The sequence below is a fragment of the Nannobrachium achirus genome, assembly GCF_963921795.1.
Source record: "Nannobrachium achirus genome assembly, chromosome: 11".
NCBI classification, from domain to species: domain Eukaryota; kingdom Metazoa; phylum Chordata; class Actinopteri; order Myctophiformes; family Myctophidae; genus Nannobrachium; species Nannobrachium achirus.
The window spans coordinates 10,420,094-10,447,513 of record NC_137820.1 but is presented as its reverse complement, the minus strand read 5'-3'; the positions used below and the strand labels follow the sequence as shown (position 1 = coordinate 10,447,513).

Below are 27,420 nucleotides of genomic sequence, written 5' to 3'. Positions count from 1 at the left end.
CCGTTCCCACAAAACTGTGAAGTGATGATCTATCTAGGTCGTCCTCAGACGAGCCCTCCATCGTTGTTTCCAGTCATCTCGGTTCTCCATACATCTGGCCAGCTCATTGGTGTTCTGTGTCCCTACGTCTTCCTTGAGTACGTCCACGTATGTTTTTGTGGGACGTCCTTGCGACCGGTGCCCATGTGTTGGCTCCCACAGTACCAATTTGCTGGCTGGAAGCTCCTGGTGTCTTTGGCAGTGTCCTGCTAGTCTCATTCTTCTGGTGGCAATTTTCTCGCTTACCTTTGGTATTCCCTCATACAGGCTCCTGTTGGTAACATGTGCACTCCTGTTGATGTTGAGTACTGCACGCAACATTCTAGTGTAGCACCCGTCTAGAGACTTCTGCAGGGTTGGCTTCAGGGTCCAGCATTCACTGCCATAGAGGAGAACAGACTCCACCGTTGCAAAGAAGAAGCTAAGTTTGATTTGGCGGGGGAGGTTAGAGTTCCATACACTGTTCATGCCGTTCAGGGCCCTCCACGCGAGTGCCTTCCTTACTTTAAGGTCTTTCTCAGTTGAGTCGACCCATGCGCCCAGGTACTTGAAGTCCTTGACTTCCTTCAACACAGCTCCTTCTGTTGTTGTCAGAGGTGAGTGATCAGGTAGGTTATAGGTGATAACCTCAGTTTTCTTAGCATTTAGCCTGAGACCAACTTTGGCACACTCTATCTCCACCCTGTTCAGGAGTTCTTGTGCTTGTTCCATGCTGTCGGAGAGCAGGCTGATGTCGTCCGCATAGTCCAGGTCTGTCAGAACTACTGCGGGATGCCGCCTTGACCTCCTTGGTGTTAGCGTGAAGCCAAGCTCTTGTTCTCGTCCCCCTATGGCTTTCCTGAGCGCGTAATCTAGAACTATGATGAAGAGGTAGGGGGCTAGGGTGTCTCCTTGCATTACACCAGCTCGGATGTCAAACACCTCACTGCTGCCATCCGGGGTCACCACTTTGGCCCTTGTTTTTGCGTACATGGTCTCGATAGCCCGGAGAATGTTGGGAGGGACATTGTAGGCCTCAAGGATCTTCACCATCTTGCTTCTGTGGATAGAATCAAAAGCTTTTTTGAAGTCAATGAAGCACAGTACAGCTGCTAGGTTGTCCTTTTTCACCTGCTCTATTAATCTCCTTAATGCCAGGATCTGTGCTACGGTTGTTCTCTCCTCTCGAAAACCATTTTGGTTCTCTCTCAGGTGAGGGTCGATGGCATGCCGTATCCTGTTCAGTATCATTCGGTTGAAGACCTTAGCAGTGATACATGTCAGGCTGATGCCTCTGTAGTTGTCTGGCTTTGAGAGGTCTCCAGCTTTAGGCACCGGGATGATGTTAGACAGAGACCATATTTCAGGTTGCTTGTTGTGCTGTAGAGCATTGTTGCAAAAGTCTAGGATGAGGTTGTCTAGGTCGCAGTTCTTCAAGACCTCTGGGGGTATGCCATCAGGCCCAGCACTTTTTCCCTCTCTCAGGGTGGATTTTGCCCTGGCGAGCTCGCTGGTTGTGAAGGGTCCGTCGTCGATGTTCAGGCCCTGGAGGACTGTCGGTATATTTTCCTCCTCTCCCTCTTCCACTGATGTTCCCAGGAGCCTCTGGAAGTGGTCGAACCATGTTGCCACCCTCTCCTCTGGGCTGTGTCCTTCCACCTGGCCCTCCTTGGCCCTCTTCCGCCCTGTCATCTCATTTATTACCTTCCAGGCCTCCCCGTATTGCCTTTCACCTTGCGCTGCCTGCACTCTTCGCACACTTTCCATCACTTCCTCCCCTTTGATGGTGTCGTAGGTGCTGAAGAGAGACTGTTTGGCTTCGTTCAGTGTCTCGCGACCCTCCTCTGTTGGTTCACGCTCAAAGTTGAGTCGTGCTTCCTCCATCCTGCCTCGTGCTGCTACAACCTTCGGGTGTCTGGACCGTGGTGGTGCTCTTACTCTGTTCAGCACTGGCACGCACAGTCTGGTCGCCTCCTCATTCGCTGTGATGAATCTCCCATATTCACGGCTGGGCTCTCCTCCCCTATCCAGCTGCCGAAAGCGCTTCCTGACTTCCTCCGTGTACCTGGTTTGGAGGCCCGGATTGGTCGTGAGTGCCTTCCAGTCATGCCGAATCTTGGGGCTTGGCTTGGGGACCCTGAGGCTCAGTCGCACCCTCATGGAGACCACACGGTGATCAGAGCCTACAGAGCTGAACGTGCTGTATGGCTCAGCATTCAGGATGGAATTCCTCCACTTTTGCCTCACTAGGATATAGTCCAACTGATATAGCCTGGGTAGCTCCCCAGGCCTTGTGGCTCGGTCTCGGAAGGTCCATCTCTTCCCTGTTCTCTTCCTGAACATGGTGTTCGCTGCCAGGAGCTGGTGTTCCATGAGAAGGGCTGTGAGGTATGCGCTCGTCACTAATCCATAGTTTTGTGGGGTCGTTTTTAGCCGAATTAATGTTTTTCGTGCAAAACAAAATGCTTGCAATGGATTCAGAATCATGCAAAACCCCTAGTTTGACCCCTCACATGCTACTTAAAGAAGATTCATTTTCGGTATTTCTTTCCTGTATAGTAAAGTGAATGGGAGCCCAACTTTCAGCAGCTTTTTCAATATGTTCCATCACAGGGATTTCTTAGGACTTTTGATATGTTATAACATATTTATGAAACAAAAAAAGTTAAAAAAGTTTCTGTTGCAATTTTTTCGAGGTCAAGCCCTTAATTTCAATAGAATTGGCCCTTTGTTAGCCTTCTGGTTGGTCCCTGACTGACCAACCAGCAAGCTCTATTTGCCTTGTCCTGCCCTGGTTCTGCCTTTTTTTTGTTGAATTTGGTAAAACATAATTTTTGTAGAAATAAAAACATTTAAAAACATGCTGAGACACTATACTGCCACTGAGCAGCTCCATTTTTTACTGAAACCACGTTTGAAATTAGAATTGATCACACAGAATAACAATACGAAGCAACTGAATTAAAATGGTAGTGGATGGAGTGTCCCACCAAGTGTCCCACCAAGACACAGCAACCAATGGGTGTGAAGAAGGGCGGGGCAACGGGTGGGACTTGACAAAGGGTTAATTCCTACACTATGAACAGACCCTCTCATCATCAGATCCCCCCCCTCTCATCCTCCCCCCACAGAATGATGTCATCCATGCGTGCCACGCCTCCCTTCCCCCAGGGGGCGTCAGAGGACGAGGACGCCACGGGCCAGGAGGGCGTGTCCTCCTGGGCCAGTGAGGACAGAGACGGCCAGAGAGAGTCCAGGATGTCATCGCCCGCTTCCAACAATCAGCCCCACCCCCCAGACGAGCTGCAGCCAATCAGAGAGAAGCCGGGCGAGGCTGAGTGGGAGAGCGTAGCTCCCGCAGCTATGGTGAGAAGAAGTGAATTATACGCAGCTGTGAATTACTTCCATATCGTCGTTGTCGGGTGGAAACCTTGTATGTCCAAAACCGTTCGTTTTGCATCTATCATTTTAAAAATGATTTAAACTAGTGAAAACAGCCGATCTACAAGCACACAACGGCGTTGTGTGCTTGTAGATCTGCTGTTTTCACTACTTTTGTGCGACAGCCTTGTATGATGAAGCAGGGCTTTACTTTGCGAAAGAACGTACACATTTGAAACTTGGAGATACGAGGTTTCGACCCGACAACAACGATATCTTATCTTGAGATATGATGCTATAAGTCTATGGGACGGACATGGCAAGCGTGCGCCGTGCGTGGCAGTCATAAAACACTGATGAAATATTATGTGCTGGACTAGTAGGCTATGCATGAAGGAGGTAATGTGACCACGTACTGTACAGTGATTGCACAAATGCATGGCAAGACAGTAGGGCCTAAAAATAAAATCCCGATTTTTATTTCTCAGAAAAGTCTATTTTCGATTTCCATTTTGTGGGGGAAAAGTTGTTTTCATTTAAAAAAATGAAAACAAATGTGATTTTTCAAAGAAATGCATGACATTCATTTGGTGTCAGACTCTGGCTTATTATATTGCAGAAGCATGTTGTGTTCTATGAGGACCGGGCTGTATGTGTGTGTAAGGGTGTGTGTGTGTGTGTGTGTGTGTGTGTGTGTGTGTGTGTGTGTGTGTGTGTGCGTGTGTGCGTGCGTGCGTGCGTGCGTGCGTGCGTGCGTGCGTGCGTTTTGGCTGCAGGCAGTGCTGTAGGCATTGAGGATCTCTGGTGTTCCTCTAGAGTAGAAAAGCCCCACGGTTTTTCTCATCTCCTACTGTACATGTGTTTGTATATGTGTGTGTGTGTGTGTGTACTGTACGTATGTGGGAGTGTATAATGTGGCTTCAGGTTGTGTGTTGTCCCTAATGGAACAACCATATTTGAGTTTCTTCAGCCTTACATCGAGAAGGAAATGTTTGGAGAACAGAATGCAGTAGTGGAAAAGTTTTCCTAATCATAATTCTCCACCCAGCAACCACTTTACGTTTAAACGGAAGGGATTTTCTCACCTGTTGCACTGTATTCTATATTATTAGTATTCGTCTGACAGGCAGTTTTTCACCTTGATTAGAATTATTTCAAACCTCTTTATGCTGTTATTAAAACGTGCCTAGTATACAGCTCTCACAAATGCAATGACAATTCAAATAAAGACTTTGGCAAGAGTGTCATGCTTGTGTCACATGTAGCATCGCAATATGTTATGAGCTTGTATATCGGCTATTGTTTTTGGACCTTTTTTTAAATAGTGCTCAAGTTGTTAAGTATAGAGAAACAAACACAGCGTATCCAGCGTCATGAGTGTCACTGCACTTGTATCTCCAAATCTTCATTAGCCATCCATCTTCAGTTTAAACAGCGAGTGCCGTGTGTGTGTGGGGGCCTCCTGTCGTCATCAGAGCCTGCTGGAGCCGTTTCAAGGGCGTCTTAAGATCTCCCTGTTAGCCAAAGCCCCTTGTCTTTGAAACCTAAGCCTTCTAAAGTTCTCCCAAGATTCTCCCCCGCACTCAGCGAGGGGAGGAGGAGAAAGCCTCCAGAAATAGCTGCTTCCACAACATCAGAGCACCTGTGCCCAAGTGTCTTGTTGTGTTCGACAATGTGTTCGACTGTGAGGGCTTATCTCCTTGGTAAATATAGGGTTCCTTGTGTCTCCTAAACTCCCCCCGACCAGGGACGTGCAGAGAATGTTAGAGAGGCAGGGGGCTGACATTTCTAAAAGGGCCCTTTGGTGGAAATATCGAAAATAGCATACCTCCAAGCTCACAACGCCTCGCAGCACGGCGCGTTGTGAGCTTGGAGGTCTGCTATTTTCGGTGCTTGATACCGCACTGAACTCCTGATGGAGGGGAAAGGAACTGGTTGCCATAACGTGTTCTTTCCACGCACTGCGTCCAAAGCGGGGAAATCCCCACTGTCAGGTGAAAAGAAGCAACTTGGACTCCTCATGCATAGAAGGAAGCATGAGGTCAGTCCGTTGTCTCCCCAGGCGCGGCAGAGGGAGAGCAGAGCCCAGGATTACATAGGCAATTGGCACTGGGTGAAAATGGGTTGCAAAATCTTAATTAAAATTATACGAAAAAAAAAGAATTGATTATCAAGTGAATATTGGAGATGTGACGTACAGCATGGATGTTTACACAGAGAGGGCAATTCTTTCAACATAAGATGCTGCATTCAAGTTCAGGAGAGTTTGGACAAGGCAATTCTCTTGAATGCTGCCTCCAGATATGGCATGGAAAGAGGGGGCATTTGCGTTTCCATAGTAAAAACTGCATTTGTGGTCTGGAGAGAGCTGGGCACTTTTTTACAGACGGATAAAAGGGCAGGGGCTCGAGCCCCCTTTGATGTCTATGTGTGCACGTGCCTGCCCCCCCCACCCCTAAGACCCAAGAGAGGGGCCGTTGCAGCAGAGTAAACAAGGATAGGGGACAAAAATAGGCGGAAGGTACAACGTGATAATGGAAAATTCCCTGGAGATGAACATTTCAAAATGTTTTCATGAAGCAGCAAAGCTGCAGTGTAAGTGATGTGTCAAAGTGTTTTCATGTAGGCAGGTTATTATAAAAGATTGATTTCTGTTTTGCATGGGATAATAATGCCTTTTAACTAAACACACACACATGGTCATACACCTTAGGGAGCAACAATAGGACACAATACGAATACGTTGAATTAGTCATCATTTTGAGATACCTGCGCAAAGCAAAGCAAACACTTGAGTAAAGGAGGGGTAGGGAGTTGCCGACTTGAAAAGTAGAGGTGTGGTCCGTAAGACAATTAAACACTTAACGTCCAATCATGCTTATAGTTTGCTTCTCCCGAACCAATCAAAGTTGCTCTGTGTTTTGGTTGGATCGACTACGTATGACCTCTTGACCTTTTAACCACTTTCAACTTGCCATCCATATTTTTGGCATGTCATTATAGGTTAAAAATGTCCAAAAGATTAAGATAGTGGTTACTGTATGTAAATATCTATTTTCACTGTGCAACACTGTCTTATGATTATAAGTATAAATCAGGCTTAGTAGTCGTTAACAGCTCAGAGACAGAATAAACACCTGTTCTTCTGCCGGTGGCCACTGGGAGCTGCCCATTACAACCTTTACTGTTGAGCACTGAGCCGCTCCACTCAAGCAAGGGCATACTGTTAGAAATTGCTCGAAGGGATCCACACCAGTGTTGATTTCGTCAACTAAAACTATCACTAAAAATGTGTGTCGACTGTGTTTTTTCACTGACGAAAACTAAATAAAAACTGAATAAAAACTAAGCTGTGATGGCTAAAACTAAGACTAAATATATTGACAATTTCGTCAACAAAATGAAAAACTAGACTAAAACCTTAGGGACTAGTGGAGAAGAGTCATTTTATGTTTGGTTGCTCTCAGGTTTTGCGTGCTGAAAATAGCAGATCTACAAGCTCACAACGCTGTGAGCTTGTAGATCGGCTATTTTCAGCACGCAACCAAGTGTAAAATCAGTCATTTTACGATGCCATCAAGGCCCGCCAAAATACTTGAGTTGACTAAATCAACTGCAGATTTAGTCGACTAAAACCTTATGATATTTAGTTGACTAAAATTAGACTAAAACCAAAACTTTTCAGGTGAGTAAAATTATGACTAAAACTAAATTACATTTTATTCAAAAGACTATGACTAAAACTAAATCAAAATTTGCTGTCAAAAACAACACTGATCCACACCACAATATGATTGACCTCATTTGTTAGCCACAGAGGTTTCATCATCTGTTTAAAACATATGATCTGTGTTTCACACCAGTCTCTGCTGTGCCCGCCTGACCATTCCAAGGTTAAAGGGGAACACAACTCCTCTAAGGTATATTAATGACATAGTTCAATATTGAAAATGGGTGGTCTTCCCCTTTAAACAGTGTCGATCAGTGACTGACTGGGACAAATAAAAGCAGCGGGGGAAACATCAGGGTAGTGATACACAGTATAGTGGAGACTGAACCACAGCACTTACCGGCTGGGTAACTGCTGGGTAGATAGGGTGGCATAAGGCAATGGTTCTCAACCTTTTCCCCCAAAATAATCATATTATTTGAACTGGGGACCCCCCCCCCCCCACCCTGACGAGCACTAAGAGTTGAGGCATAACATTTTGTTTAACATGGGTCTATTGTGAAAATAGCAGATCTACATGCTCACAATTGTGAGCATGTAGATCTGCTATTTTCACAATTTCTGACACAATTTGATCAACATTTAATTTGTCATTTTAGAGGTATTAAAGTCCTTAAATGGTCACTTTAGAAATGTACATATACCCTCTATACACTTAAACCTTATGTTGGTTTGTTTACTGTTGAGAGAGAAAAATAATGTTGCACATTAAGTTAATCGTCTGCGGACGCCCCAAAATAATTGGGGACCCCCCTGGGGGTCCCAACCCACCGGTTGAGAACCACTGGCGTAAGGGAGTGGGGAAGGAAAGGATGGGAAAAAAAGAAGACTGGCAAGCTGGGCAGGATGAAAGAAAGGTAAATGTACAATTGGATAATAGTTCATTATTGATAATAATTATTGATTATTGTCATTTACGTGTGTTTTGCAGGACAATGAAAACAGTAAGATCTCGTCCTACTCCTCGTCCTACCGGAATAACTCCACCTCCTCTCCTCCCAAGCCAGAGGACGGCTACCGGGACCGCGGGGAGCTGCTGAGCGTCGGCCTGGCCTTCGGAACGCCGGAGCGGCGCAAAGGAAGTCTGGCCGACGTGGTGGACACGCTCAAACAGAAGAAACTGGTGGAGCTCACCAAGACGGAGCAAGACGGTACGGTGCACTCATGTGTGTGTGTGTGTGTGTGTGTGTGTGTGTGTGTGTGTGTGTGTGTGTGTGTGTGTGTGTTAGGGCATTCACGAATAGTGATTTTTAGTATTCGAATTATTCGACCTCAAAGTATTCGAATAGTCGAATATTCGACAGGACTGGCCAAACTGTCAAATATTAAGTAAGCACGAGGCAAACGTTGCGAGGCGTTGTGAGCATGTAGATCTGCTATTTTCACAATATTTATCTGCGGAACCGAGTCACATTAAATGTAATACCTACAATTCCACAAGTGCTTGTCATTGTGGGGGTCCCCAGTTCAAATATGTTTATTTTGGGGGTCACGGCCTAAAAAGGTTTGGGAACCATTGACAACTCATTCTCATGACTTCATATCTAGCCAAGCTTTATAAACTATATATTTTTTAAAGAGAAAAAAAGCAAATATTCGACTTCGGTGACTTTGATATTCGAATATTTGAATATTTGAATATTTGAATATTTGGTGAATGCCCTAATGTGTGTGTGTGTGTGTGTGTGTGTGTGTGTGTGTGTGTGTGTGTGTGTGTGTGTGTGTGTGTGTGTGTGTGTGTGTGTGTGTGTGTGTGTGTGTGTGTGTGTGTGTGTGTGTGTGTGTGCGAGCGCAGGCGAGCGGGCGGGCTGGCACGTTGTGCGTGTGTGCATACCCATGCCCGTGCTGTTAAAAAGGTCAGATGTGTGAAGCACTCAAGGTGCTGTGCACACTTTCTTTTAACAGGGGAGAGGGAGAATACTCATTGTGTGTGTGCGTGCCTGCGTGCGTGCCTGCGTGCGTGCGTGCGTGCGTGCGTGCGTGTGTGCGTCCGTGGATGTGTGAGAGTGGAGTGCACACGCATGTGCAAGCTCAAGCAAACGAGCGACCACGCACGTCACTTGTGTTTTGTTTTCACTTTTCTTCTCCACATCCACCGCTTAAAGACCTTTTGAAGCCGTTAAATTACAAGTGACAGAACCCTCTCTCATCAGATCTTCACCTCAACCACGGAAACCAAACCCCGCCACCCCTACACCCCCCCCCACTTTCTCTTTATTTGCTCCCCATGCTTCAGATCTCGTCCCCTCACACGGGACACCTTATGCCTCGATCGGCATGCCTCGGCTTGCTCCCCCCTCCCCCACACCCCAGAACGCACCTATGTGAAGATCTGAGGTAACCCCCCCCCCCCCCCCCCCCCTCTCTGTAAAGTGCCTTGATGTCTGTCATTTTAGAGGTGTAGCTTTGTTATCAATACAGCAGAGCAGAGTGACTGTGGTCGACGCGGCCCCAGGCGTCTGTGAAACGCTATATAGGGCGTCTTCTGCAGTAAGATAGGTAGCCTTCATGTCTTATCAGCCACGCAGACGCTCTTGAATGGGTGTTTTGCGGCCGTGTGTGCGTGGTGCGCTTTCGAGGTCTGTGTGTGTGTGTGTGTGTGTGTGTGTGCGCGTGTGTGTGCGCGTGTGTGTCTGTGTGTGTCTGTGTGTGTCTGTGTGTGTGTGTGTGTGTGTGTGTGTGTGTGTGTGTGTGTGTGTGTGTGTGTGTGTGCTTGTGTCTGTGTGTGTTTCTGTGTGTGCTGAAGACTCACGGTGATGATACTGTTGTGACAGATTCTTGTCAGACTTAAGAGGAGCCGAGTGGATGGCAATGCAAAAAGACAACTAGTGTTACTTGAGTATGAAGAGTATGAATTGTGGTTCTCTCTCTCTCTCTCTCTCTCTCTCTCTCTCTCTCTGTGTGTGTGTGTGTGTGTGTGTGTGTGTGTGTGTGTGTGTGTGTGTGTGTGTGTGTGTGTGTGTGTGTGTGTGTGTGTGTGTGTGTGTGTGTGTGTGTGTGTGTGTGTGTGTGTGTGTGTGTGTGTGTGTGTGTGTGTGTGTGCGTGCGTGTGTGTGTGTGTGTGTGTAATTCTCTCATGTCTGGAAAGTGTTCATACTTCAGTAGTCAGGACCCACCAGTTTTACAGGGGTAAAACAGTGGGTGAGATCATTTTATTTACAAGCTATCCACAAATTATAGTTACTTATATAATAGTAAGAATTGAGGGGTAAGAATATTAAAATATCAGAACAATTATCTGCTATTTTTCAATAGTTAAACATGATTCTAGGGCTTAAATCAGGGCTAAAATGGTGTTTTCTGAACTCTCACTATTCTGTTGTTTGCCAGTTGATACTGTGGGTCTCAAATTACTTTCTCATGATGTATGAAGCAAAGAAAAGAAGAAAAAAAAAAGAATAGAAAAGAAAGGGAAACAAAAGCTTGCTATTGACTGTGTTTATTTCTCTGCTAATTAGCGGGGGCCTGCCATTTATCACAACACTTAGCTAAGACGGAGAAAAGGAACTAAATGAGACCAACAAGTAAGCCTCGAATTAAAAACCAAGTGAAACAAGGCATGGAGTGTTGGCACTAAAACAATAACAAATCCATCCCGGACCTTGTAAACATTTTGCGAATTGCTAGCAATCCTTGAAGGCTCACTGTAAAAAGAAAAAAGTCCTTTTCAACCAGTTGTGCGGTAATGCATTTCACTTAGGGTGCTTTTTGTGTGTAATTCAAACCAGCAAGGCTGACAGCTATAGCTGTGTATCTCTCGCCGTCTCTCTAACACGTTTGTTAAATAAAAATGGGAGATCAATACTGAATAGAGTGAATGACTCACATCATTCACCACTATAGTTCTCTTTCAGTGACACAAATAAAACGTTCAGTTCCAAAGTATTTGGGGATTTGGGCAAATTGCAATAGAGGTCTTAGGTTATAAATCTAAAGCTTTTACCATTTAGGGTGACAATAGTTTGGAAGCGCACAGTGCTTACGCGTGATTTATTTTGTTCCTTGACTCTTTTGAAAGGAGGAATTTACTGGGCAATCAGAGGTGACTGCATCGGCTCAAAGCACATGTGTTTCATACTGCCATGTGTACTACAGACAGTCAGGATGAGCTTTTCGTAAATATTTGCCATTTTGTCAAAAGTCAAATTTGTTTAAAACAGGAAGGAACAGAAAGTAATATTAAAGCCCTCCTATTGCGTGATTTTATTGGTTGACTCGCCCGAAATGTGACATTTACCGTTGTTCCCTATTGAGCTTGGCACATTTCCTGGGGCAAGCTGCCCAGATCACACATGTCACACGTGTCTGTCTTCTTATTCTTTCACTCTCAAAAAGCGCCTGCAATGTAGTGCATTTGAAACTAAATTGCAGTGCACATCATGGGGTGATCACTGCGTGCCTACTGTTTTATTTCATTGCTGAGTGAGGTCAGCAGACAAAGTGACGTTGTTTCTCAAGGAAACAACGGTAGATTTTACTTCATTGTTTCCTTGGGGAAATTTGTCATTTAACCCATTTAGAACGGATACACATTATTGTGTATCATTATTTTATGCTTTAACTATTGAAAAATAGCAGATATACAAGCTCACAGCGCCACGCTGCAAGCTTGTAGATCTGCTATTTTTGAAAAATCGTGAAAATTAGAATTTTGACCCGATTCTATAAGTGTCTTTTGAATCCTTCCAAGGTTTTTGGAAAAACCTATGTTTCTATGTCAGCAATCTGGCCAGCCATCGTCAAAGAAAAGGGCCTTTTCACTTAACTGGGGCTCAGTTAGTCTGTTCTTGAGAGACTACTATGTCAGCGGTTCTCAAACCTTTTCATGTGAAGGACCCCCAAAATGATATGTATTTGGCCACGGACCCCCATCTCAAAATATCTAGTTCCAGGGACCACCCAGAAGCAAAATCTTAGTTACAAACGTTCGTTTGAAAATACATATATTCAAAGATTTGCACACATTTTCATGACTTTTTCAAAAATAGCAGATCTACAAGCTCGCAGCGCGGCACTCGGTGCCGCGCTGTGAGCTTGTATATCTGCTATTTTTCACTGGTTAAAGCATTCAATAATTCTAGGCCTATTAAACGGTTAATCCATCCCAAGGAGTGGTGAGCAGCTACAGTTTACTGTGCAGTGCTCGGGGGCCAGTCGGCCCTGACTCTACAAACATAATTGACAAGGCAAACACCCATCCTATCTTATGATATAGCCTTTCTCCCCATGGCCCCTGTATCCTTTCATACAGGTGCACAACGCCAAAACAATGTCATCACATCATGTACCACACACACACACAGGCACGCACACACATAGACATCAAAGGGGGCTTGAGCCCCTGCCCTGTTATCCTTCTGTAAAAAGAGCCCACTCCAGACCATGAATGCAGTTTTTACTATTTTTACTAAGAAATGCAAATGCCCCTCTTTCCATGCCATACCTGATGGCAGCATTCACGAGAATTGCCTGGTCCAAACTCTCCTGAAGTTGAATGCAGCATCCTATGTTGAAAGAATTGCCCTTTCTGTGTAGAAATCCATGCCATACGTCATATCTCCAGTATTGACTTGATTATGCTTAGTTCAGTGTGGTAGGTTATCACACACTGAAAATAGCCGACCTCCAAGCTCACAACGTGTCGCGCTTCCACCAAAAGGCCCTTTTAGAAATTTCAGCCCCTGCCTCTCTGACATTCTCTGCACTGCCCTGCACACACACAATGATGGAGGGAGCTAGAGGCATGTGCCGCATGTGTCCTGGCGCACCATGGAGTGTCCCGTTCTTGTTGAATTCTGTTGTCTACGCTTGTAGATCGGCATTTTTTGGCAAAGGTTTCGCCCCAGGATAATGGACGTGGGGGGGTATTTTGATTATCGTGATAATATCGTGAATCGCGACATCTTTGGTCACAATAATCACGATATGACATTTTCATATCGTCCCGTCCCTATTTGTTAGATCGATATATTGGACTCCAACCCTTACAGTAATGTCTCCTCAACAGCCAGCCACCAAAAAAAGGTTTCCAACAATACAGTATAGACCCAAGCCCCCAAGTCTGCCCCCACCCCCCCAACACACACACACACACACTCTTATGCTCAGCCTCCCGCTGGCAGAGGCTCGAGCTCTCCCCGGTTGCATTTGCCACATGATCAAATGGAAACCACCCTATTAGCCACCTTGCGCCCACTTAGCTTAACGGCCTGACCCAGGGGTGCGGCGCAGCGAGAGCGCGGACGCTGTCATTGTTAGTCCCCCATGCGGCGAGCGCTCACCCCCTGTCGGCACGCTGTTAGCCGTCCGCCGCTAACAGTGTAACGCTAAGTGCCTCTGACAGTTCTAATGAATGGAAATGGCTTGGCAGGAGGCGGATGGTTAGTGTACATTTTTTGTTCTATTTTCTTTTTCCTTTTCCAACCAACAGCTTTTAAAGAGCTTTATTAAAGGACTCTCCAGGACCATGTCAGCGGACTGTGTTGGAGTATAACTGGTTGAAGCCATAAGATTATTTTCTTTACCTTTACATCTATGACACATGCTGTAGTTCAAAGGGAGACAGGGTCCATTTGGTACAGTGCGTGCAGACATTTGTCTATGCTACATAGTGTAGTAAAATCCGCAGCATTCATTTATTTGTTTGTACAAATTTAAAGAGGTGGTGCCATAGTTTTGTACTTTTTTGCTGTTTTGTCTGTGGAACAAACGTTGACTTTAACGTTACGCTAATAAACCACCAGGTGGGATTATAATGTGGAAATTTGCCTTCCCTGTGTATTTTTTACTTCCTGAAAGCAGCCTCTGAGTCAAACGCCCCAACTGAAAAACACTGGGTTAATGACATCATAAACTCATCCCCTCCCCTTTTACCATAACACTGTGGGTGTGGCTAACTTCATCTGGGTCACCACCCACCAGACAACCAGGCATACTTAATGAACTGATGGGTGTGGCCACATAAAAACCTAATTTTAACACTTTCTGTGCACTTTCTTTGGAAAAATTCATAATACCTGATCATCATGTTGCTCAGCAATTACTGGTAAATATAGCACCTTTATCCAAGGCACCTTGCATAGATTGTGCGGTGGTAAACCGCTCCATAGAGTGGCTGTGCGTGTGTCTGTAGCCACTTTTCCTCAGCGTTTTGCCATAGCAATGTGTTTTCCTCAGCGTTTTGCCATAGCAATGTGTGTGTGTGAGTGTGTAGCCATAATACATCACCAATTACATCCTAGACCTATATCCTAGTCTTTTTCCTCAGCGTTTTGCCATAGCAATGTGTGTGTGTAGCCTGTATTACATCACCAATTACCAATTGAAGACGTTATGCAAGCACGACCACCGCTCACTTCACATTGGGTGTGATTTTTATTATCCCAAGAGGGAAAATCTGTCTCCCAGAGGCGGCACAGCAGTTAAGGTTACAACGTTACAGGGAAGTATGAAAAAAAGTACTGTTGAACAATACAGAGTCGTAAAAACGTAGGTAAGAAACCAAAAAATACACCCTGGTTTTTCAGTTCTGAATTACTGTCCACCAGCTATTATTGTTGTGCCGTCCTCCCTCCCCAGGGCTGCACCAATGTTAAAGAATTATTGAATGCTTTAACCAGTGAAAAAGGACCTTTTCTTTGACGATGGCTGGCCAGATTGCTGAAATAGAAACATAGGGTTTTTCCCAAAAATTCTTAGAAGGATTCAAAAGACACGTATAGAATCGGGTAAAATTCTAATTTTCAAGATTTTTCTAAAATAGCAGATCTACAAGCTCGCAGAGCTTGTATATCTGCTATTTTTCAATAGTTAAAGCATAAAATAATGATACACAAAATGTGTACCCGTTCTAAATGGGTTAACATGGGCCCGGGTGCTGGCATGGTACTGGCATGGCTCTGGCATGGCGTGCCTTCTGCCTCTGCCTTCCGAGCTGCGCTGTCATTTGACATAGCTGATATGGCTTATGTGGCTTACTCTCAAATTACAGTTTGTGCCAGAATCGTGTTTAATTTGCAAATAAGCTTAGGATAAAGCACGGTTGTACTTTGTGGAAGTTGAACTGCGTCCAACTGTTGCTCCCTGCATTTTTTAAAACCGTTTATGTAGGACCAGAAGTCACATTAAAACGTGTTATTCATACATTCAAGGAATATACAGTAGATTAATTGCAACTTCAGACTCGATAACAGAAACCCAGCCGCAGAAATCACATTTGGGGAACCCTGAATTGTTTATTGACTCCTTTACTGTGACACACTCTTCTTTCAGCATTCTATTTATGTGAATATTTACAGTGGGTTTTGTCTAGAGTTCATGCTTACTCCGCTTATTCTGATATTGCACTTGTAAGAGTGTCTGCTAAATATAGTAAATCGAAGCACACCCTCATAAAAGGGTTAGTGAACTCTGGTTACAGCTCCATGAAGCTCATACTGGTCCTTCTTCTAGAAACCCTTATCTATTCACACTTTTCCCTCTGAGGATGCCTATATGTTTTATTTATCTCATAGATGAATTAGAGTGCTTTTTTACCGACACGATTCTCAATGGAATTGTAGAACTATAGCTACAGTATCTTGGCCAGCTTCTTAGCACTATGTTAACTCTAGCAGGGGCGTCAATTGGGTATGGCAGGGGTATGCAGTTGCCATACCCTGGGTCCAGGGGGGAAAATAAAAGTTACTTTCAAATATAAATCCATGAATATCTATCTGTTCTGGTTATTATGTTGTTAAATTACAGTAAAATAACTACAAATGCAAAATGTAACAAAATGGTCACTCTAACAGGTGTATGGTATTATAACTATATTCTCCACACTTGTATTCTCCCCATCTTGACAAAATGGTATATTCCCAGGTTCCGCAGGTCGGCTGCACAGGTGCAATGCACTTGAACAACCGTTCCAGGCTGCCATATCCAGCCCAAGAAACCTTAGAAACAAGGAAAAAAATAAAATGTACTTCTTAAAATAAATGTATCATGCCTTTTGCTAAGGTATGGCAACATGACTGGTGTCAAGACACCAGTCATGTTGCCATACCTTAGCGTTTTCTGAACTGACGCTACTGAACTCTAGGCGCACCTCTGGCATCAAACCACCTGCATAATGTCTTCCCCAGCTGGTAGAGGAGGTTGGTACAAGGCCAAAGCCCCTCAATCTGACTCGGTCCCTCTGACAATAGAGACATGCTGCCAAGTTGTACTTTAATCTGCCTCTGCTGCTGCTGCTGCCACTCTATACGTTGCCTTTACTCTACTACTGGCATTATTATATGGTTGATGACCTATTCTATAGCCTTGTTACTTACTGGTGTATGGTGTACACCAAGGGTCTTCAGCAGGGGGTCCGGGACCCCTAGGGGTTACTACAGGGGGTCCTCCAAATCTTTGTGTGAGAGAAACCTTTTTCATATATTTTTTTATATTAACCACTTGAACCCCAATCTTGTTAACCATCGTCAAATACGCCATCTCTGTTTTGTTCCTTTTCATTTGCGTAGCATCAGAGAGTCTGTTCTTGAGAGATTACTTGAACCCTATAGCTTCCATATTCTGAGAACTTTAGCCAAAAATATCTACAAGCTCACAAGTGAGCTTTTAGATCGGCTATTTTTGGCAAAGAGGTTTGGTGTAGAAGGGAAAAAGAGCCGACTAAGGACAGAGTGAAAGGTCAAGTTTAGTATTGGTTGGTTGGTTCAAGTGGTTAAATATCTGAAAACACAAATTGACACGAATCCAAAATATGTCAATGATCGTGCTGTCAAACGATTAAACTATATGGAATTGTGGGGTTCCCTGCTTCATCTCTCTTTCAACTAAGGGGTCCTTGGCCTGAACACGTTGAAGACCCCTGATGTACACAGTAACCCATGTAGGCAAAATAGGTATGCTACTTATTTAGAATGGGATAAAATTGTGGTTAGATATTTTGTGGTGCTCAGTCAAAGTCTTCATTTTCCTCTGAGAGTGTAAAAATTGACATGTAAGGGTGTTGCGTCGGTAGCTGGCTCCATGCCCAAGGGAGCATTAGCTCCAACACAGTATTACAACACTAAATACACAAGTTAATCTGCCAGAATAAGGCCAATGTTAAGTACCGCAAAATGTGACCGTACAGTATTCATGTCTTCACCAGGGTCATCTGGGGGTATTCTCTTGTGGGCTTTGTGCATGTGAATGTTAAAGAACAGCATGCGAGTGCCTATCGTTAGCATACAGCACAAGTACATCACTCATCACTTAAGCTCCACAAACGTTACGCTAAATTTGGTGCAAACGTCACATTTCAGCGCCAACTTTATGTTTAATTGCACCCTGTTATTAAAACTAGCCCTTACCCGTTCAAAGATATGAGCTCCGAAATGATGTGCAGTGTGTGGGTTATGGGATGTGCACTGTGCACACAGTATATGAGGGATGGAAAGTAACTTTAACTGGTGCTTGCATGCTAATATGTAGGAGCATCAATGTAAGAAATACCCGTTCCATTTAACGGCTACAGAGATACTGTGTACCGATCTGCATGATTTTTTGACAACATCTGTAACAGGGCCAGAACCCCCTGGTGTGGGTTTGTGTGTGATTGTGCATGGCCTGAACAACAGCGTCCCTCACTTAACATGTGTGGTCACAAAAGGTACTGTAGGCTAAATAGATATAGATACAGCATAAAAATGCTAATATACAGCATACGATTTGTGAAAGTGACAAACAGGCTTCACAGTTATGTCAGGTGTGTTCATATGCTAATGGTGATGCGATTTCAGATCAATTGCTCCAGCCACTGAGGAGAAACGCTGTGACAGACACTCACTCACTCACTCACTCACTCACTCACTCACTCACTCACTCACTCACTCACTCACTCAGACAGACAGACATTCGCAAAATTATAGTATAGATAAAGCGTGTCTGTTTAGTGTTTAGCGTCAGCTGCACAACCAGTCCTGTGTGCCAACCAGCAGGGTAAACCATCATTCCTTCCTCAACAGTCTTCTGATCTTAAATTCTTTTTTGTATAAAGATTGTTTTAATGCCAAGTATGAGAACTACAATCATTTGCCATGGTTGACTGTTACACATTAAAGTCATTTATAACGGAGAAACCGTAACATTGGATGTCCAATTTTGACACTTTCAGAGCTAAATGATAAAAAAAAAAATCACTTAAAATTCACATGTATTTTTGAAGATCCAAAAAGAATTTTGGATTACACGTTGAAGCCTGGAAAAAGGCCTACATTTTCACCGCTCAAAACACATTTTCTCTTAGCGTACTTTATCCAGTATATAAGTAACATTTTACATTTTCGGATTTTACCAAAAGGTCCCACATTGCATCACATTAAATGGAAAATTAAATACAATACATGCGGTTGACATGAGTATTCGTGTTCAGTGAGGAAGCTTTCACTTGCCTAGTAGTGTGACTGATTATTGACCCAGTCAGTCCTACAGGTTGACGGTCTAAATACAGTATACAGGTCAAGACAGACCTGAGCTACAATGCATAACGTGTGTGTGCGCGTGTGCGTGCGTGCGTATGTACGTGCGTGCGTGCGTGCGTGCGTGTGTTTTCCCACAGTACAGGTATACTGTACAAGTGATGGCTTAACAGACAAGCGACACACAGGGCTTTAATCCTGTTGGGAGGGATTGGCTCTGCCTCTATGTTTGCCCTGTTCAGTGATATTGGAAGCTGGAGCTGTTAAGGGCCGCTCACAGTCTCACACCCACAATTATTTTGGTCCCTGTGTGTGGCCATATCGCCAGGTCGCTGTCGCCTAAAACCAGCCAGGATCCAGACAGCTTTAGGGTTAGGGTTAGGTTGAGGAAGTGGACAGCTGAGGAGTGTGGGAGCGATCTATTCAATTAAACTTATTTAGTAGGTTACCTACAACCAAAAAAATGAATACAAATAATCTGATACTGTATGTGAGAAATAGACCATGCTGTTGCGCAATATTGATTGAATTCATATAACCATGCAGGAGTACACCTACAGCAGGGGTCTTCAATGTTTTCAGGCCAAGGACCCCTTAGTTGGGAGAGAGATGAAGCAGGGACCCCCACAACCTGTTCATAGATTCCATATACAGTATTTTCTGGACTATAAGGCGCACCGGACTATAAGGCGCACTGTCAATGAATGATCTATTTTCGAACTTTTTTCATATATAAGGCGCACCGGACTATAAGGCGCACATAATAGACGCTACCATTGTGTTATGCATCCAACAGATGGAGCTGTGCTAAAGGGAATGTTAATGTCAATGAATGATCCATATATAAGGCGCACTGGACTATAAGGCGCACTGTCGTTTTTTGAGAAAATTAAAGGCTTTTAAGTGCGCCTTATAGTCCGGAAAATACGGGTAGTTTCATTGTTTGACAGCACAATCATCAGTGTATTTTGGATTCATGTCAATTTGTGTTTTCAGATATTTAACAACTTGAACCGTCAATACTTAATAAACCTGACCTTTCACTGTACTTATTCTGCTCTTTTTCCCCTCTACGAAACATTTAAGTAGGCTATTGCTCTTGTTAAGATAAATAGGAGGCCAATCAAGAGTATCCTCCCTGGATTATACAGTGAGAGTTGTTTTGGAGTTGCCGTGGCCTCCTAATATTTAATTATGAATCAGAAATACATTTCTGTTATCATACTTCTGTCTGTGGTTTGCTGGTCAGTCGGCCCTATACGTATATTCCCTTCAATGCCAAGCTCCCCCCCCCCCCCACACACACACACACTCACACACTCACTCATACCCCCAGCTCCCTGTGGCAAGGCTTGTGGTTTGGCCCAATCTCCCCCTCTGTAATTGATAGCGATCTGTTTGCTAATGATCGGTGGCAGCCAGTGGGCCATAACTACAAATGAAGTCATGTGGGATATATGGGCTAGTGGCCTTCTGCCCTCTTCTTCTCTCCTCTTCCTCCCTCCCTTCTTCTCTTGTTTTTCTTTATTTGTGTGTGTGTGTGTGTGGGGGTGTGTGCATGTGCGTGTGTATGCGCACACACACACGTGCATTTGGCTGGATGCCAGCTAGCATATGGCACGAGTGCCTGCGATGGTTGTTTCATTGGGAAAAAAGGTTTGAATGTCTTCCTTGGAGGATCAGATTAAGCTGTGATTTTATCACGGAGGAGGAGTGGTCTTTTTTTTTCCACATGATTTCCTTGTAAATGCACCATATCGTTCTCACTGAGTAGTTCACGCATCATCAGAGGAAAGGCTTGATTGACAGAGCTGCAGCACAAAAGTGCCAACCACCACACAGACTACTATAGTTTGAATCCTCGGCTGTGTGTATGTCTTGGGCCGGGGGCTCTCCAACTAGGGTGAGAAGCAGGGTGAGGAGTGTCGCTGCCTGTATTAGCGACTCCGACAAGTTGGTCGGGGTGTCTGTTCAGCAAGGAGAAGAAATCCCTGCATGTCAGATAATCCATCCACCCATTGCTAGTACAGTACAGTATGTGTTCCTCCACATGCCTTAAATATAATATAAGTGGTTCTCAACCTGTGGGCCGGGACCCCCAGGGGGATCCCCAAATTATTTTGGGGGGTCCCCAGATGATTAAGTTAACGTGCAACATTGTTTTCTCACTCAACAGTAAACAAACCAACGTAAAGTTAAAGTGTATAGAGCCTTAATTCCCCTGTGTTGTCAACTGTCTCCGTCTCAGCTTTATAAGTGTCTTTGTCAGAAAACACAAATGAATACAGAAATACAAAGTCGGGGGTGAAATGCATGTACTGTGCGCTCTCTTTTAATAGGACATAGTTCATGTTCGTTTCACGATAGCAACGTTTTGTTTGATGATAGCATCCATTACCGGATGATAGAGGGAGCAGCTGTCCTCTTCTGGTATAGGTCAGCCTGGAGGGAGCCATTCTCTCTGCGTAGAAGTGGATGTGTCGACAGGAGAGGACCCAAGGGAATGGATTGGACGTGTATGTGTCTGTGTCTGTGTGTGTGTGTGTGTGTGTGTGTGTGTGTGTGTGTGTGTGTGTGTGTGTGTGTGTGTGTGTGTGTGTGTGTGTGTGTGTGTGTGTGTGTGTGTGTGTGTGTGTGTGTGTGTGTGTGTGTGTGTGTGTGTGTGTGTGTGAAAGGAAAAGAGGCAGCAGGAGTTTTGTGTTCATAGCAGTGAAAGTATCTGCGTACCGGTATGTATGTGTGTATGTAAGAGGATGAGTGCATGTGTGCATGTGTGTGTGTGTGTGTGTGTGTGTGTGCATGTGCGTGCGTGTGCGTGTGTGTGCGTGTGTGTGTGTGTGTGTGTGTGTGTGTGTGTGTGTGTGTGTGTGTGTGTGAGAGAGAGAGAGAGAGAGAGAGAGAGAGAGAGGTTAGGGTTAGGGTTAGGGTTAGGGTTAGGGTTAGGGTATGCGTCTTCAGGAGAGCGCGTGTGTTTAAGACCCAAAATGCTTGCTCTCGTGTGTGTGTGTGTGTGTGTGTGTGCGTGTATGTGTAACGGGTCCACAGGCAACCATCATCTTCGCCTCAGCTGTGTGAGCGCTCCTCCTGTCAGCGATTCCCCCAGACACCCCCCCCCATTCCACACACCCCCCCCCCCCCCCCCCCATGCCCATGACCCCTTCACCCCCCACCCCTGCCCCCTCTCCTGGCCTCAGTGACCTCCTAACCAACACCCCTACCCCCACGACCTGGCCCACCGCAAGACAACGGCTCGTATTGTGTCTGAACTGCAAGTTGCGCCGTCCAACTGAGATGTGTGTGTGCCTGTGTGTGCCTGTGTGGGTGCGTGTGTGTGTGTGTGTGTGTGTGTGTGTGTGTGTGTGAACGCGTGTGCGTGCGTACGTATGCATATGTGTGTGTGCTCAGGGTAAAGTTTCACATATCATGGCTAAAATGGAAACAGCCGCGTGGGTTTTGAACCTGTGGTTTGGGAAACGCATGCATTGAACAAAGACTGGATGTAGCGTTTGGCATGGAACATTTGATTCTGATATCTTGAAAATCGAGACCATCCATATCATGACTTTTATTCCATAAATATAATAACAATCAACTTTCTTATTACAAGTCACACAAAATGAAATGGAATATATAAAAAAAAAGAAATACCTTTCAATACATTTGCAACATTTAAAATGTATTTCTGACCCTGCTAGAGACAGAGAAAAAGTTAAAGGCGATATGTCATGCCCCGAAAATTAACATTATGATACTGTTAGTACAGGGGTTCCCCAAACTTTTTTGTCTCAGGGCACCCCATAAATATTTTTTTAATCCGAGGCACCCCTACATTATAATTTTCACTCCCAGCACCTTATAGTTATAGCATATCGTTGTTGTCGGGTGGAAACCTTGTATGTCCAAAACCGTTCGTTTTGTATTCGTTTTGCAGATCTATGATACTGTTAAGGGGTTCCCCAAACTTTTTTGTCTCAGGGCACCCCATAAATATTTTTTTAATCCGAGGCACCCCTACATTATAATTTTCACTCCCAGCACCTTATAGTTATAGCATATCGTCGTTGTCGGGTGGAAACCTTGTATGTCCAAAACCGTTCGTTTTGTATTCGTTTTGCAGATCTACAAGCACACAACGCCTCGCGATGCGAGGCATGTGTGCTTGTAGATCGGCTGTTTTCACTAGTTTTGTGTGACAGTCTTGTATGATGAAGCAGGGCTTTGCTTTACCAAAAGACGTACACATTTGAAACTTGGGGATACGAGGTTTCTGCCCGACAGTGACGATATTTTAGTGATTATGTTGCGAGGAAAAACGTTGAGATAATAGCCATTTTGGTTAGAACTGACTGAAAATAACTTTGTACTTCAAGTTTAAAATGATACTAAATATTTGTGTCCAAATAAATTCCAAATATCAAATTATCTCACGGCACCCCTGGACTGCCGTCACGGCACCCCAGGGTGCCCCGTCACCCACTTTGAAAACCCCTGTGTTAGTAGGTCACATGTTTTTTCCTAGAAACAGTGTGGAAACGGGATGGGACCTTATCACAGATTGGTTGACATTATGCTCTGGCAGCGCCTCTCGAGAGGTTTTCAAACCAGGAAAACGAGGAAGTGGCCTCAACATAAAATATATTTTATTTGTAAATCTGGGCATATCAAATATATCTCCCCCTTCAGATATCTGTGTGCCATTTCTTCCTCGGCCTAGTGGGAATGTGCATGCAAAATGTCACGGTAGTCGCTCTCTTAGCCAATCGCAATCTTAGCCAATCAGGATGGAATATGAAAAATCTGAAAGACCCCTTTTGTTTACTGACTATAGAGATACTGAGGAAATCGGTAGGAGGTGTTTTGAATAAATCCACCTCCTGGTGGCGCTATAACAGGCCCATGCAAAAAATTGGGGGCAGAGGTTCTGCTCTGGCACCCAGGGAGTGTGAGTGCACAGTTTCGCTGCCATCATGCCAACGGTGCCAGAGATTAGCTGTTCACAGACGGAAGGACACGCATGCACACAAAAGGACACAAGAAAAGAAAAGATGAGTGTTAAAATGTTTTCATTTACTGCTTTCTATTGTTTTAGCGATTTTAGTTTTTGGATTTCAGTGGGTTGGGGCATGCGTACAAATGGCTAATTATGTCTTTTTAGACACAGTGAGCCGACAAATTCTTTATTATTTACAGTAACACTACTAGCTCCCATAAGTCACACCTAACCATGAAAGGAAACCATGGGGTGCATGTACCGGTAGGGTCTAAAAAGACAATTAGCCACTTGTACTTATTACACTTAATCTTATGTTTTATTTAACTTAAAGAGAGGACAGCGGTCCCTCTGTGCCCAGTTGAGAACTGGTGCATTACCTCTGGCAGTTGAGGTGGGGAGGTATACTTATATTCCTGAGGAGCAGCGTTTGTGTGTTCTCTGTGATCTGGGAGTTGTGGAGGATGAGGTTCATTTTGTTTTTCACTGTCCACTGTATCATGTCTTAAGAAATTCTTTATTTGAAAAAATGCAGGCCAAAAATCCAGATTTGTTTTGGATGTCTGAATGTTCTATGACATATGTTACGCTGGTTGTTCAATAATGAAGTATTTGTTCAGGCAAAATTCCTAGAGAAGGCATGGCAGTTGAGGTGGAGAACATTGTATCCGTAAACATGGACATTCAATACTTTTTTCTTTTGCATTTTTATGTGGTGTATCTTGGTGTACTGTATGTATACTATGTCTGTGAGTGTCTTGTAAGCCTGTGCGGGCTGGGCACCGTGTGGTGCATGACACTTTAATAAAAATCTATCTATCTATCTATCTATGTACGCATGCCCCCAACCACTGAAATCAAACTCACTAAATTGGCTAAAACAATAGAAAGCATTAAATGAAAACATCTAAATTCTAAAATATGAACCCTTGATGTAAAAAACAAAAACAAAGTTGTCCTTTAACTTGATCGCAGGATGATGCAACAGGTAGCCGAGTGGTTATGGTTGCGTTCTACAGTAGTTCTCAACCTGTGGGTCGGGACCCCCAGGGCGGTCCCCAAATTATTTTGGGGGGTCCCCAGATGATTAACTTAATGTGCAACATTGTTTTCTCACTCAGCAGTAAACAAACCAACACATCGTTTGAGTGTATAGACGGTATCTTCACGTTTCTAAAGTGACAATTTAATGACTCTTTAATACCTCTAAAATGACAAATTAAACCTTGGCCAAATTGTCAAATATTAGTTGTAGAAATTGTGAAATTTCGTTGCGAGGCGTTGTGAGCATGTAGATCTGCTATTTTCACAATAGAACCGTGTTATACAAAATGTTATGCCTCAACTCTTAGTGCTCGTCAGGTTGGGGGGGGTCCCCAGTTAAAATATGATTATTTTGGGGTCGCGGCCTGAAAAGGTTAAGAACCACTGGCGTACTTTAAACCTGGCAGAGGATCCCCAGGTTCGATTCCCGGCAATTTTGCTATACATGTCACTTTCCACTGTACGTATACCTACCGGTATATCAACCCCGGTATGCTTCGTTGGACAGCAGTGCCCAGATGTAACTGTGGAAGCCCTGAAGTGACATCATGGTCGTCACTCCCAGAGGTCTGTTACTTGAAAGGAAGTGAAATCAGGCCAGTTGGCGTTTGGTTGCAGGGGGTTACGCGGGGCTACTGTGTCCCGACCTGTCCTCCACCCTCTCACCCTGCACCTCCCAACCGGCCACCCACCCACCCACACCCACCCGCACCTCAACCCCCATGCAGGCGGGGGGGCCCAGTGGCGTCAGTTCAGAAGAAGCTAAGGTATGGCAACATGACTGGTGTCTTGCATGCGCGCCTTCGCGCGCATGCAAGACACCAGTCATGTTGCCATACCTTAGCGACAGGCATGATACATTTATTTTAAGAAGTACATTTTTTTCCCCCCGTTTCTACGTTTTCTTAGGCTGCTATGGCAGCCTGGAACGGTTGTTCAAGTGCAGCTAAACTTGGCATGTTAGTAAACGTGCCGCAATTAACAATAATGCATTGCACCTGTGCAGCTGACCTGCGGAACCTGGGAATATACCATTCTGTCAATATGGGGAGATTACAACAAGTGTGGAGAATATTATTATAATATCTTGTAAAATTTTGCATTTGTAGTTATTTTACTGTAATTTAATAACATAATAACCAGCACAGATAGACAAAGAGACATTCATGAATTTATATATTTAAAAGTAACTTTTATTTTCCCCCCCTGGACCCAGGGTATGGCAGCTGCATACCCCTGCCATACCCAATTGACGCCCCTGGTGGGGGCCGCGGTGGCTGTTTTCCCAGGCCCACGTACGTTGTGTGACAGGAGAGTGTGGGTGTCATCTGACGGATGAAAATAGTATGTGTGTAACAGACACCCGCGCTAACAACCCTGGACTTTAATGGTTTTAAAACATGAGGTAGAAAGCAACGCTATTGACGTCTGTCTGTGTGTGTAGTTAAACTTTCCCTTTGTATTGGCATTCACCATGTTAGTGTTGCATGAGTATGAGTGCGTGTGTGTGTCCTTGTGTGTGTGTGTGTGTGTGTGTGTGTGTGGGGACATATGTTGACTTTTATTTCACTTGAGACATCAATCCTGCTGGCCAGCTGCTAAGACAGCTGCTCTCTCTCTCTCTCTCTCTCTCTCTCTCTCTCTATCTCTCTCTCTCTCTCTCTCTCTCTCTGTCTCACTCTCTCTTTCTCTCGCTCTATCTTGCTTTCTGTCTTTGCCTCCCTGTCTCTGTGTGTATGTGTGCCGCCCTTTCTTTCTGTCTTTCTGTCTTCTGTCTTTCTGTCTTTCTGTCTTTCTTTCTTTCTTTCTTTCTTTCTTTCTTTCTTTCCTTCCTCCCTGTCGTCTTCCCTTCCTTTCATCCTCTTACTGCGCACGGTGAGTGTTTGATCGTTTCTTTCATTTGTACGTGTCAGTCAGCTGTCATTGCGTTCGGCAGCAGCAGCAGTATCTCTGTCCGCCGCGACGCTGACGTGTGTTTGTTTTCACAATGAGTCCATGTTCTTCTCTTTACGCTGGCATTCTGTCCATGAGTGGCACAGCCAAGTAGCAGCACAGCTGGATAGTGCGTGTATGTGTGTGTGTGTGTGTGCGCGCGCGCGTGCGTGCGTGTGTGTGTGTGAGAGAGAGAGAGAGAGAAAGAGAGCTTGACGCTATGTGTGTGCATGATGCAAGCATGCATGTCTGTGCACGCAAGTGTGTGAGATATAGCAACTGAGAGAGAGAGAGAGAGAGAGAGAGAGAGAGAGAGAGAGAGAGAGAGAGAGAGAGAGAGAGAGAGAGAGAGAGAGAGAGAGAGAGAGAGAGAATTAAAGAAAAACAGACAGAGAGATAAATCTACAACTTCTTTTTAAGTGGAAACCTGTGATACACTGTTGGCTCTTGGCAGTTACTTTGGGAGTGTTGATGCATGCCTGCCGACACACACACACACACACACACACACACACACACACACACACACACACACACACACACACACACACACACACACACACACACACACACACACACACACACACACACACACACACACACACACACACACACGTTGCCCGTGGCTGGTGTAATACAGGCCTAACACAGTGTCTTGGCAGGGAGGGGGGACAGGTGATAAACGTGTGTTTACCTAAACACCAGATAGCTGCACTGATTTAATATGACAGCACTTTATCTCTCTGTCTCCCTTTCTCTTTTTCTCCATCTTTTTTTCTGTCAAAAAAACACTTGTGGAGATTTTATTTATTGTGATATCGTCCTCCGTCATGCACTGGGATCAGTTCACCTTTTATTTGCCGAGCTTCATATCC

The 27,420-nt window shown here is 44.6% G+C and overlaps 1 protein-coding gene across 1 annotated transcript in view; it reads left to right on the top strand.

Annotated features, from left to right (window-relative positions):
• Positions 1-3,153: 3,153 nt before the first annotated feature.
• The window catches only part of sox6 (SRY-box transcription factor 6), a gene marked incomplete at both ends in the record, with an annotated part of 101,894 nt that continues 77,627 nt past the window's right edge, over positions 3,154-27,420 (top strand). The window contains 2 exons of the mRNA XM_080736845.1: positions 3,154-3,384; positions 8,061-8,280. Coding sequence (XP_080592971.1) covers positions 3,154-3,384; positions 8,061-8,280 — 451 coding nt within the window. The remainder of the gene's footprint in view (positions 3,385-8,060; positions 8,281-27,420) is intronic.